Source organism: Bufo bufo, chromosome 3, assembly GCF_905171765.1.
Source record: "Bufo bufo chromosome 3, aBufBuf1.1, whole genome shotgun sequence".
NCBI classification, from domain to species: domain Eukaryota; kingdom Metazoa; phylum Chordata; class Amphibia; order Anura; family Bufonidae; genus Bufo; species Bufo bufo.
In genome coordinates this window covers 245,925,958-245,940,423 of record NC_053391.1, presented here as the reverse complement: position 1 = coordinate 245,940,423, position 14,466 = coordinate 245,925,958, and the positions used below count along the sequence as shown (strand labels likewise).

The window sequence follows — 14,466 nt, the reverse complement described above, 5'->3', positions numbered from 1 at the left end:
TCAAACTGATAAGAGTATGTCTTAATTGTGTTTATGAGGTCAGGGGGGTCAGAGATAAGAGCCACAGAAAGCAGAACGGACTGCCTGCAATCAGACTGGTGTTTTAAAGGGCTTCTGTCAGCCCACTAAACCGTTTTTTTTTTTTTTGTTTACTAATAATCCCTATACTGCGAGCTCTGCATACATAAGTTAAATAATCATTTTGGTTCAGTAGAATTTGATAAAAAGCTATTTTTACTATATGCAAATTACCTTGCTACCAGCAAGTAGGGCGGCTACTTGCTGGTAGCAGCCGCATCCTCCGATCCTAAAGACACCCCCTCCGCATTGTGATTGACAGGGCCAGGGAACGGAATCGTTCTCTGCTGGCCCTGCCTGTTTGCATTCAAAATCTGGCGCCTGCGCCGCGGCCGTACCTATCTTCAATCTGCACAGGCGCACTGAGAGGCGGCCACTCGCTCGGCCGCTCCATCCTCAATGCTCCTGCGCCGATGACGTCACATCTATACCCGGCGCAGGCGCATTGAGGAGCGAGCGGCCGCCTCTGCGCAGATTGAAGATAGGTACGGCCGCGGCGCAGGCGCCAGATATTGAATGCAAACAGGCAGGGCCAGCAGAGAACGATTCCGTTCCCTGGCCCTGTCAATCACAATGCGGAGGGGGCGTCATTAGGATCGGAGGATGCGGCTGCTACCAGCAAGTAGCCGCCCTACTTGCTGGTAGCAAGGTAATTTGCATATTTTAAAAATAGCTTTTTATCAAATTCTACTGAACCAAAATGATTATTTAACCACTTAAGGACCACAGGTTTATACCCCCCTAGTGACCAGGCCCTTTTTTACAAATCGGCACTCCACAACTTTAGCGGTTTATTGCTCGGTCATGCAACTTACCACCCAAATGAATTTTACCTCCTTTTTTTCTCAGTAATAGAGCTTTCATTTGGTGGTATTTCATTGCTGCTGACATTTTTACTTTTTTTGTTATTAATCGAAATTTACTGATTTTTTTGCAAAAAAATGAAATTTTTCACTTTCAGTTGTAAAATTTTGCAAAAAAAAGACATCCATATATAAATTTTTCTCTAAATTTATTATTCTACATGTCTTTGATAAAAAAAAAAAATGTTTGGGTAAAAAAAAAAATGGTTTGGGTAAAAGCTATAGCGTTTACAAACTATGGTACAAAAATGTGCTTTTTGAAGCAGCTCTGACTTTCTGAGCAACTGTCATGTTTCCTGAGGTTCTACAATGCCCAGACAGTAGAAAAACGCCACAAATGACCCCATTTCGGAAAGTAGACACCCTAAGGTATTCGCTGATGGGCATAGTGAGTTCATAGAACTTTTTATTTTTTGTCACAAGTTAGCGGAAAATGATGATTTATTTTTTTCCTTACAAAGTCTCATATTCCACTAACTTGTGACAAAAAATAAAAACTTCCATGAACTCACTATGCCCATCACGAAATACCTTGGGGTGTCTTCTTTCCAAAATGGGGTCACTTGTGGGGTAGTTATACTGCCCTGGCATTCTAGGGGCCCTTATGTGTGGTAAGTAGTTTGAGATCAAAATCTGTAAAAAATGGCCGGTGAAATCCTAAAGGTGCTCTTTGGAATGTGGGCCCCTTTGCCCACCTAGGCTGCAAAAAAGTGTCACACATCTGGTATCGCCGTACTCAGGAGAAGTTGGGCAATGTGTTTTGGGGTGTCTTTTTACATATACTCATGCTGGGTGAGAGAAATATTTTGCCAAAGACAACTTTTCCCATTTTTTTATACAAAGTTGGCATTTGACCGAGATATTTCTCTCACCCAGCATGGGATTGTGTAAAATGACATCCCAAAACACATTCCCCAACTTCTCCTGAGTACGGCGATACCAGATGTGTGACACTTTTTTGCAGCCTAGATGCGCAAAGGGGCCCACATTCCTTTTAGGAGGGCATTTTTAGACATTTGGATCCCAGACTTCTTCTCACGCTTTAGGGCCCCTAAAATGCCAGGGCAGTATAAATACCCCACATGTGACCCCATTTTGGAAAGAAGACACCCCAAGGTATTCAATGAGGGGCATGGCGAGTTCATAGAAATTAAATTTTTTTGCCACAAGTTAGTGGAAATTTATTATTATTTTTTTCCTCACAAAGTCTCCCTTTCCGCTAACTTGGGACAAAAATTTCAATCTTTCATGGACTCAATATGCCCCTCAGCGAATACCTTGGGGTGTCTACTTTCCGAAATGGGATCACATGTGGGGTATTTATACTGCCCTGGCATTTTAGGGGCCCTAAAGCGTGAGAAGAAGTCTGGAATATAAATGTCTAAAAAATTTTACGCATTTGGATTCCGTGAGGGGTATGGTGAGTTCATGTGAGATTTTATTTTTTGACACAAGTTAGTGGAATATGAGACTTTGTAAGAAAAAATTTAAAATTTCCGCTAACTTGGGCCAAAAAAATGTCTGAATGGAGCCTTACAGGGGGGTGATCAATGACAGGGGGGTGATCAGGGAGTCTATATGGGGTGATCACCCCCCTGTCATTGATCACCCCCCCCTGTAAGGCTCCATTCAGACGTCCGTATGTTTTTTACGGATCGGATCCGCAAAACACATACGGACATCTGAATGGAGCCTTACAGGGGGGTGATCAATGACAGGGGGGTGATCAGGGAGTCTATATGGGGTGATCACCCCTGTAAGGCTCCATTCAGATGTCCGTATGTGTTTTGCGGATCCGATCCATGTATCAGTGGATCCATAAAAATCATACGGACGTCTGAATGGAGCCTTACAGGGGGGTGATGAATGACAGGGGGGTGATCAGGGAGTCTATATGGGGTGATCACCCCCCTGTCATTGATCACCCCTCCCTGTAAGGCTCCATTCAGACGTCCGTATGTTTTTTACGGATCCACGGATCGGATCCGCAATACACATACGGACATCTGAATGGAGCCTTACAGGGGGGTGATCAATGACAGGGGGGTGATCAGGGAGTCTATATGGGGTGATCACCCCCCTGTCATTGATCACCCCCCTGTAAGGCTCCATTCAGACGTCCGTATGTGTTTTGCGGATCCACGGATACATGGATCGGATCCGCAAAACACATACGGACATCTGAATGGAGCCTTACAGGGGGGGGTGATCAATGACAGGGGGGTGATCAGGGAGTCTATATGGGGTGATCACCCCTGTAAGGCTCCATTCAGATGTCCGTATGTGTTTTGCGGATCCGATCCATGTATCAGTGGATCCGTAAAAATCATACGGACGTCTGAATGGAGCCTTACAGGGGGGTGATCAATGACAGGGGGGTGATCAGGGAGTCTATATGGGGTGATCACCCCCGTCATTGATCACCCCCCTGTAAGGCTCCATTCAGACGTCCGTATGTGTTTTGCGGATCCGATCCATATATCAGTGGATCCGTAAAAATCATACGGACGTCTGAATGGAGCCTTACAAGGGGGTGATCAATGACAGGGGGGGTGATCAATGACAGGGGGGTGATCAGGGAGTCTATATGGGGTGATCAGGGGTTAATAAGGGGTTAATAAGTGACAGGGGGGGTGTAGTGTAGTGTGGTGCTTGGTGCTACATATTACTGAGCTACCTGTGTCCTCTGGTGGTCGATCCAAACAAAAGGGACCACCAGAGGACCAGGTAGCAGGTATATTAGACGCTGTTATCAAAACAGCGTCTAATATACCTGTTAGGGGTTAAAAAAATCGCATCTCCAGCCTGCCAGCGAACGATCGCCGCTGGCCAGCTGAAGATCCACTCGCTTACCTTCCGATCCTGTGAACGCGCGCGCCTGTGTGCGCGCGTTCACAGGAAATCTCAGCTCACGCGAGATGACGCCAATCGGCGTTAGTGTAGCCTGGGAGCGCCGCAGCAATGACGCCTTTCGGCGTTACGTGTGCGGCAAGAGGTTAACTTATGTATGCAGAGCTCGCAGTATAGGGATTATTAGTAAACAAAAAAAAAAAAAAAACGGTTTAGTGGGGTGACAGAAGCCCTTTAAGGCTACTTTCACACTGGCGTTTTGATTTCCGTTCAGGGCTCTCACAAGCGGTCCAAAACGGATCAGTTTTGCCCTAATGCATTCTGAATAGATAAGGATCTGCTCAGAATGCATCAGTTTGCCTCCGTTCCGTCTCCATTCCACTTTGGAGGCGGACACCAAAACACTGCCTGCAGCGTTTTGATGTCCGTCTGACGAAACTGAGCCAAACTGATCCATCCTGACACACAATGTAAGTCAACGGGGACGGATCCGTTTTAACTGACACAATCTGGCACAATAGAAAACGGATCTGTCCCCCATTGACTTTCAATAGTGTTCAAGACAGATCCGTCTTGGCTAAGAGTTACAGATAATACAAACGGATCCGTTCTAAACAGATGCATGCGGCGGCATGCAGCCTAAGGCCCCTTTCACACAGGCGAGAATTCAGTGCGGGTGCAATGCATGAGGTGAACGTTTTGCACTCGCACTGAATGCAGACCCATTCACTCCAATGGGGCTGTGCACATTAGCGGTGATTTTCACGCATCACTTGTGCGTTGCGTGAAAATCGCAGCATGCTCCTCTTTGTGCGTTTTTCACGCAACGCAGGCCCCATAGAAGTGAATGGGGCTGCGTCAAAATCGCAAGCATCCGCAAGCAAGTGCGGATGCGGTGCGATTTTCATGCATGGTTGCTAGGAGATGATCGGGATTCGGACCCGATCATTATATTATTTTCCCTTATAACATGGTTATAAGAGAAAATAATAGCATTCTTAATACAGAATGCTAAGTAAATTAGGGATGGAGGGGTTAAAAAATTAAACTCGCCTCATCCACTTGTTCGCGAAGCCCGGCTCGTCGTCTTCTTCTTTGAGGACCTGGGAGGAAAAGGACCTTTGGTGACATCACCATGTTGATGGACCATGTGATGAGTGCAGTGACATCACCAAAGGTCCTTTTCCTCCCAGGTCCTCAAAGAAGAAGAAAGAAGGGAAGCCGGGGTTCGCGAACAAGTGGATGAGGCGAGTTTAATTTTTGAACCCCTCCATCCCTAATTTACTTAGCATTCGGTATTAAGAATGCTATTATTTTCCCTTATAACCATGTTATAAGGGAAAATAATAAAATGTACACAACACCGATTCCCAAACCCGAACTCGAGTTCGGGTCTGGGTACCAAACATGCCGATTTTTTTTTTAGACACGCGTGCAAAATGCATTAAAACGCTTTGCACTCACGCAGAAAAGTCACACATTTTCCCGCAACGCCCGTGTGAAAGAGGCCTTAACCTTGCATCACAGAAATAAAAACCAGATGCAAAAACGATTTTCGGCCAACATGAACGAAATGCAATCTTAGGATCAATCAATATCAGATTGGCGGGATTTGCAGCAGCTGCAGTGCGCCGGAAACAGGCACAGATCCTTTCACACCGGAGCTATCGAGTTCCATTGCTCTTCTCTATTGTTGAGCAAAGCGGGTTTGGACTGCTCTATCCGAACCCGATTCATTCCTAATATGAGCTCTGTACAGCATTACAATGTATGGGCTCCGCTGAGGCAATCTTATTATCGCCACCAGTAACGCAAGCAAGACTTGCTTAGTCTAGTGCCTGGACCGCTACAGTTAGGCCACTTGCAGATTAGCATGTGCGGATTTGGTCCGCATGCGTTGTGAATGAAAAATGCGCGATTTCACAAACAAAGCCCTCATCCACACGAACGTTTCGTTTTTTGCGGTCTGCAAATTGCGGATCTGCAAAAAACGGAAGCCACCCATGTGCCTTCCGCTATTTGCGGAACGGAACAGGCGGCCCATTGTAGAAATTCTTATTCTTGTCCGCAAAACGGACAAGAATAGGACAGGTTATATTTTTTTATGCGGGGCTACCTAAAGGAGCAACGGATGCGGACAGCACACGGAGTGCTGTCCGCATCTTTAGCGGCCCCATTGAAGTGAATGGGTCCACACCCGAGCCGCTCAAACTGCGGCTCGGATGTGGACCAGAACAACGGTCGTGTGCGTGAGGTCAAAGTCATTCAGTTTTGTCTGCGATTGCGTTCAGTTTTTATCACATGGGTGCAATGCGATTTAATGCGTTTTGCACACGCGTGATAAAAAAAACTGAAAGTATACAAACATCTCCTAGCAACCATCCGTGAAAAACACATGGCATCCGCACTTGCTTGCAAATGCGATGCAATTTTCACGCAGCTCCATTCACTTCTATGGGGCCAACGTTTCATGAAAATGACAGAATATAGAACATGCTGCGATTTTCACGCAATGCACAAGTGATGCGTGAAAACCAACACACATGTACCATTGAAATGAATGGGTCCGGATTCCGTGCGGGCGCAATCCATTCGCATCACGCATTGCACCCGAGCAGAATACTCACATGTGAAAGGGGCCTTAGTTACTGTGCACACATTAAAGGGGGTTTCCCATCACAGAAAGTGGGGGCATGTCGCTAGGAGAGAGAACGGAATGGGTAAAGGTGGTGGAGGGCACACTGCGCTTGCGCAGCCGCCCTCCATTCATTTCTATGGGGCCGCCGAAAATAGCCAAGTGCTGGCTTGGCTATTTCCGCCAGCCCCATAGAAAGTAATGGGAACGGTGGCGGAGCAAGCGCGGTGTGCTCCCATTCACTTGTATGGGGAGAGCACTTGGCGGTGGCTGGACCCTAAGACCTCCAGCCACCACTCCGCTCTCAGCATAAGGGCTCGTTCACACGACCGTATGTCTTTTTCAGTGTTTTGCGGGCAGTTTTTCCTGGAGCTGTTTCTTTTTTTCAGTAGTGTTTACATTCCGTTTTTCCATACGGCATATACAGTAATTACATAGAAAGAATTGGGCTGGGCATAACATTTTTAATAGATGGTTCAACAAAAACAGAACGGATACAGAAGACATTCCGTATGTGTCCCGTTTTTTTGCGGACCCATTGACTTGAATGGAGCCACGGAATGTGATTTGCAGGCAATAATAGGACATGTTCTATCTTTCAACGGAACGGAAAGCATACGGAGTACATTCCGTTTTTTTTTTGCGGAACCATTGAAATTAATGGTTCCGTATACGGAACGCAAAAAACGGTTGTGTGAACAAGCCCTGAGCCCCGTACCTATCTGACAATGGGGGCATATCCTAGTGATATGCCCCCATTGTCTGTGATGGGAAAACCTCTTTAATGTTTCAAAATCGGAAATTCAGATTTTGAAACATTAATGTATGCGCAGAAACTAACTGTAACGGCCCAGGCACGAGACTAAGCAAGTCTCACTTTACTGGGGGCAATAAGAAGATTGCCTCAGCGGAGCCCATACATTGTAATGCTGTACGGAAAGCATATTAGGATGAATTGGGTCGGACGGAGCAGTCTGAACCTGCTTCGCTCAACACTACTCTTCTCCATTAACGCAGCAGAACAATGAAAATAACGAAAGTGGCGGATTCAGCAAAGCCAATCAGAACTTCCTGACTACGGGGGTCCATTCGGTTTCCATTCATGCATGCAGAACTTTTTTGTCCTGGTTTTGGAGGCCCTAAGCCGAATCTCTAAGGCTGATGTGAACAGGCCTTTACTGCAGCTCTCACCCACGAATAAGACCCCATTCACACAACCATATTTTTGCTTAAAAAAAAATTCGGATCAGACATGGGACCATTCATTTTTATAGGGCCGCAAAAATGCAGACAGCACACCGTGTACTGTCCGCATCCGTAAGTCCTTCTGCAGTCCCACAAAAAAGATAGAACATGTCCTATTAGTGTCCGTTTAGCGGACAACAGGCATAGTTACTAGGCTTGATCATAGATCCAAAATGGATTCGCTCCCATACTTTGGTTTTAATGCTGTATCAGTACAGTATTAAAATGTATTGGCTCCATGGAGCCATTGAAGTTCACTTGGCCCAAGATGTTGGTGAATTCCTACAATATTCATATCTGCATATTAAAAAAATAACGGTTTAAAATAGCAATCTGAAGTGGGTTGTGGTACTGGCTGGTACCTCGGTACCAAAGCCCACTTCAGATTGCCATTTTAAATAGTTTTTTTTAATATGCAGATAAGAACACAATAGGAATTTACTGTAGTCTTGTGCGGGCGAGAACTTTGGCTCCACGGAGCCAATGCGATTTAATGCTGTACAGAAACAGAAGTAATTGAACGAAGCGACTTTGGAGCTAAGATCTGAAGGTCGATTCTCTCATGCCTAATTGTTACAATGGATCAGCAAAATAATAAAAAAAGACCCAACACGGAAAGGGACGTAACACGGACGTCATCTGGATTTTTTGCGGATCTTCAACATACATACGGTCTCAGAATGCACCCTATGAGGGCTGTGACCAGGCACTGATATGGATACCACAGTGTGTATGGGACTGTGCCTGGACGTGGACCGCCCCAGATCTGACATTGATGTATATATAGGCCTGTTAACCCCTAAACATCTTCCACAGCATCCCCCTCACCTCATACATCGTCCGCGGCATCCCCCTCACCTCATACATCTTCCGCGGCATCCCCCTCACCTCATACATCTTCCGCGGCATCCCCCTCACCTCATACATCTTCCGCGGCATCCCCCTCACCTCATACATCTTCCGCGGCATCCCCCTCACCTCATACATCTTCCGCGGCATCCCCCTCACCTCATACATCTTCCGCGGCATCCCCCCCACCTCATACATCTTCCGCGGCATCCCCCTCACCTCATACATCTTCCGCGGCATCCCCCTCACCTCATACATCTTCCGCGGCATCCCCCTCACCTCATACATCTTCCGCGGCATCCCCCTCACCTCATACATCTTCCGCGGCATCCCCCTCACCTCATACATCTTCCGCGGCATCCTCCCCACCTCATACATCTTCCGCGGCATCCTCCACACCTCATACATCTTCCACGGCATCCCCCTCACCTCATACATCTTCCACGGCATCCCCCTCACCTCATACATCTTCCACAGCATCCTCCCCACCTCATACACATCGGGCCACATTTTGATATGTGAGCCTACCACTATACCCTGCTCCCAATGTGTGCCCACTTCCTAGTGCCATCCCATCTGAAAGTCCATTCCAAATGGCAGTGACAAACACAGGCTTGGGGCACTGTATAGCTGATGCCCACACTTTTAAGGGTCTTTTCATCCTCACAACCTCTGTCCACATGGCCTAAGAGGAGGACTCTGTACATCGATATGAATGGCAGCTTCTCTCCGCAATAGCAGCCCTGCCACAGAAGACATTTGAGCTGCTTCCAGAAGGACCGTTTACACTTGGCGATAATGACATACGGGAACCGGTGTTGCATATTTCGAATCTCCCACTCGGCGTGTGTGAAAACGCTCTCCAGCGCCCGGTCACGTGGTGCGCTGGCATCACGGTCATGTGACCAGGACGTCATCAAGGTCCTAGTAGAGGATAGGAACTAGCCGCTACCCTTCTCGTTGGAAGTGACCCGCTAGCATTGCTACTGCTGATTGGCTGCGTCTGGAAGGCGCTGCTGAATTAACCAAGCTGCTGTGGTGGAAGTGGATGAGAGTTTATAACAGGGAGGATCTGACAAGGCCACCGGGATGGCAGAGAATAGGCGGCAGTTCTGGAAGAGAAGTTCCAAACTACCGGGCAGGTTGGTGGAGGCGCAATGGAAAAGTGCTTGTGTAGTGCACACCATGATGCCAGCTGCATGGCACTGACCCTTAATGGTCACCTGGTAAAACCCAGTCTATTGCTGCCTGTCATCGGCCACCTCAGGCTGGGGGAGCTCCATAGAACTGCTGACAAGTCCAAAACATGTCTGCCTCATGACCTCAGCTGTGTGTCCCATATCTACAGAGCTGAGGTTATCAGCTTTCATGAGAAGCAGCGTGCCACTCAGGTCCTGCCCACCTAGTGTTAAGGGGGTACTCCCACCTTAATCATTTTAGCAATATCAACAGGTGCGTGTCCCACCTATGTCCAGAGCGGGGGTCTCCCAACCCCTGCCCCCTGGGGGAGACAGTCACAGGCCACCACAACCAGGCGGAGAATGAATGGCGAGGCGGCCGCACATATGATCCTATCTCTCCATTCACTTCTATGGGAGTCATGGGGAAGAAAAACGCACTTGGTCCCCTCTGTATTCATATTCTCCACCTGGATGTTGTGGCCTGCGGCCACCCACCAGGTAGGTCCCTGTAATTAGTCCATAGATGTATAATGAGGTATACCCCTTTAAGCTAGTTGGTTCTCAAGGTGCCAGCCATGGTGCCCTTGTCTCTATGATAACTGCTCGTTGAATGGACAGCCAGGAGGAGCTTCCTGAAGGGGGCCGGTCAGTCAGTGACCCCCTCCCGTCACCAGACTGATAGAGCCTTCCTGATCAGTGGCCAGCATCCCCAGGCTCGTCTGAACCTCTTCGTTCTCAATATAATAAAATAAGAAGATTTAGCAAAGTACTGAGAATACAATAGTTAATTCTATTTTCTTGCTTTTGGTTTCCTCAGTATCCAACCTGTATATGGAGCCCAGCAGCCACCACTGGAGAAGAGGTGAGATCTCTTGTATTCATGGTCTCATGCTGAGACAGCAGGTTTACTAATCCTGTAGATGGTGTACATTTAAAGGGGGTCTCTGCCTTTTTCTTAGTGATGATCTATCCTTTGGATAGGTCATCAGCATCTGATTGGCAGGACCCCCACTAATCAGCTGTTTGAGAAGGCAGTAGCGTCACGACGTTGGATCACGTAGCCTGGGCGCAGATCAACCCCATTCATGTCATCGTCGTGATGTCACTGGTCTGCGGGAAGCAACTAGTAGGCCACGGCACTACCGCAAGCGCCACTGACTTCTCAAGCAGCTGATCGGCAGGGGTTCCAGGTGTCGGACCCTACCGATCAGATGCTGATGACCTATCCAAAGGATAGATCATCAGTAAGAAAAAGGCCTAGACCCCCTTTAGACTGCCCAATGTTCCAGCAGATTATCGCTAACGAGTGTTCATACGAATGGCAGTGTAAAGGTGCCGCCGATTACCTGATGAATAAGGGAAACGCTTGTTCATCAGGTAATAGGATCGTTTGTGCTGACACCTAAATTGTTGTTTCTCTAGTATCATGGGTTTAGTATAAGTATAAGACCATGGGTTTAGCTGCTGCCACTAGGAGGAGACACCAAGCAAAAAAAGTGTTAGCTCCTCCTCTCAGCTATATCCCTCCTGCAGACACTGAGCTAATCAGTTTTAGCTTAGTGTCTGTAAGAGGCAGACCTCCCTGCTTTGTAGGTCTGCTGATTTTGTTTCTTTTTTCACTGGATCCTGGACAGACTGTCACATTACCCTCCTTCCTTAGGCGGAGTATCGCTCTTCCACCGGATACCATACGTCCGGTTGCATTAACCCCTCAACAGGCAGAGTAATTACTCTACTCTCATACTGGATATTATCTGTCCTGTCAGCTTTCCCCCTTAGTTGCACCGCAATTGCATGTTAAAGATACTGTAGCATTACCCTCTCCCCATTGACGGAGTAGTTGCACAACCAGTAGTGCTTGCACTACCACTGGACACTGTACATCTTTTCGGTTCCCCTCTTTCCGTCAGCGGAGTAATTCCACTACCACTGGAAACTGTTCCTTCTATTACATTATCCGTCTTTCTTGGGTACAGTAATTGCTTCAACATTGTCTACCGCGACTACTCTCATTTGTTCCTTGTTGCATGGCATCCCGTTCCATGGGTGGCCTATTGGCTAGACACGGTACCTACAATCACCTTATCCCCCGTCATAGGTGATATTTTGGCACTACTGCTGGATACTGTGCCTGCTTCACACTACCCCCTTCCTCAGGTAATCTTAGTTTGGATTGGTGTCTTCCAGATCGGCCTGTAACGCTAACAGGCCGTTGGTATACCTCATACCTTTCCTCGTGCCTTGTGTCCCTGTGTGGGGCGATCTCATTTGGTTGATTGTCATTGGCACGCCCTTCGTCCACACTCTTTCCGTAGGTGGAACGTCTGCTCTGATTGCCAGTTTTCTTCCTTCTCAGGTGGAGTGTTGCGCTAGCACCAACTCTTGGCGGCTATTGCTGTTGTCCTCATTTTCAGGGGGGCTCTCTCCTCTGACCCTAGAGGCCATAGTTGTTGCTATCGCCTCCCCCTGTGAGGCAGTCTTTGCGCTGCTCATAGATATTCTGGCTACTCCGGTTCTGTGGCTACTGTGTGAATCTTTCCCAGGGGGAATTTTTGCGTTCCTCCTTCAACTGCAGCTTACATGACGCATGGGCGGGGGACACTACATTTATGGAGTATCGGCCCTGGCATTCCGGCGGTATCTACACAGCATTCCTCCTTCTAGGCATGGTGCCTTCTCGGTAGTTGTAGTTGGGATCGCGTCTACATTTCCTTCTTCCACAGGGGGCACTTTGCTTATGTTCTGCCATGACACGCTGCGGTTGAGGGGTTTTCTCACTTCTGCTGGGCGTTAGTACGTTTTCTGTACCTGGTATACCCTACCAATTTCTATAATGCTATCTTCGCTCCTTGTTCCCTTTACATGTACCGCATTACTACAGTGACAGCATCAGTGTTCCCTCCTTGAAGAGTTTGGGTATGCACTTATTCATTTTGCATATGTGAATTGTCTACATGGCTCCCCTCACCGGGTCGAGCGGTCGTATTGCGCTTGTTGTGACCTCTAAGTGCTGGTTTTCTACTAAGCCGCATCGGCTGCTTCTACTTCTCCCCTTCCGCAGGGCGAGTAGTTGCGCTCCCCCACATACAGTTACTGCCTGCTTGGCCAGTGTTCATAACCATTGGGTTCTTGTATGCCCCCTTTCTGCTGTGGGGTTCCTGTGCAGGTGGTGTTGGTCCTGTTACCAGTTTTTTTTCTGGGACTTTGTGGCGTTCGGGGTCCACACTCCCTGGTTCCTGTCTGCAGCTTCCGATTAGGTCTGCCAGTTTTGGCAGCCTTCCGTGGAGTATCAGACTGCTTCTCTCCTCTCTTGTTCTGGAATTTTTTCTTGTGGGCCATTCTCATGCCTGACTTCCAGGTTCTCTAGCCCTGACTTGTTCGTCATGGTCCCGCTGGAGTGTTCTTCTCTTCTGGCAGTCCGGTATGGTGTGTGGGGCCTTTGCCTTCGGGCATCCCTACTTCTTCCCCCATGGGGGGCAAGTTTTGTCACATCTCATGTTGATTGTAAGCCCTCACGGGCAGGGCCCTCTCTCCTTCTATACCAGTCTGTAACTCGTCTTGTTCATGCTTAGTGCAATTGTCTGTGTTATGTATGTATACCACTTATCATATGTACAGTGCTATGGAATGAATGGCGCTATAATAATAATAATCTGCAGTTCTTTTGGCCCTTGATATCCAGATGCCATTTTCAGTTCGTCTTCTTCCTCTGGATCCAGGCTACGTATTTCTCTCCTGTATCTTCCGCAATTGCTCCGTTGTTTTGGTGACTGTCTTGTCTTCATTCTTGTCCACCTTGTGGATATTCTGTGTGCGCTCCACTTCTTCTGAAGTCTCCTAAGCCATGACTTATATTTCCTGGGCTGTTCTTTCTTCTGCCCAGCAGGAGCCTCTGCGTATTCAGCCGCTCTCTGGCTGGCCTTCCGGGGAATGGGTCTTCCTGTCTCTTTTCAGGGTTCCAGGTGTGTCTTTTCCCCGCATTTTTATGCGGGGCCTTATGACCTGCCTTGGATTTGTTCTGTTCTTGTTCCCTCCCATGGTACTGCTCTTTAACGTCCCCATGGTCTTGTGTGTCCCCCAATGATACAAGCGAGAAAATAGGATTTTTATGTGCTTACCTGTAAAATCCTTTTCTCGCTGAATTCATTAGGGGACACTGCTCCCACCCTGTATGTACATTGCTGGTTCTCCTAGATGGGTCCTTCTGGTTCTTGATGATGACCCATCTCCGGTTTTCTTCCTTTTTATTGTGTTTTGTTGGCTTCTCCTCGCTGCTCGTACGGCTTTTGTACAAACTGATTTAGCTCAGTGTCTGCAGGAGGGATATAGCTGAGGAGGAGGAGCTAACACTTTTATTTGCTTAGTGTCGCCTCCTAGTGGCAGCAGCTATAACCATGGTCTTCTGTGTCTCCCAATGAATTCAGCGAGAAAAGGATTTTACAGGTAAGCACAAAAAATCCTATTTTCCTGGCTGCAGAGACGAGCAATGGGATTAGTGATCGCTGCTCCCCATATTGTCACCCCACTAAACTGTTTTTTTTTTTTTTTGGTTACTTATAATCCCTATACTGCGATTTATGCATACATACTGTAATTAATCATTTTGGTTCAGCAGATTCTGTTAAAAACGTACTTTTAAAATATGCAAATTACCTTGCTACCAGCAAGTAGGGCGGCTACTTGCTGGTAGCAGCCGCATCCTCCTATCCTAAAGACGCCCCCTCCGCATGTTGATTGACAGGGCCAGCGGACGGCATCTTTCTCT

At 47.6% G+C, this 14,466-nt stretch overlaps 1 protein-coding gene across 1 annotated transcript in view; it reads left to right on the top strand.

The window, feature by feature from the left end:
• Window positions 1–9,468: 9,468 nt before the first annotated feature.
• TBC1D22B (TBC1 domain family member 22B) overlaps window positions 9,469–14,466 on the top strand; it is a 69,981-nt gene continuing 64,983 nt past the window's right edge. The window contains exons 1-2 of the mRNA XM_040424067.1: window positions 9,469–9,662; window positions 10,519–10,563. Coding sequence (XP_040280001.1) covers window positions 9,610–9,662; window positions 10,519–10,563 — 98 coding nt within the window. The 5' untranslated portion in view covers window positions 9,469–9,609. The remainder of the gene's footprint in view (window positions 9,663–10,518; window positions 10,564–14,466) is intronic.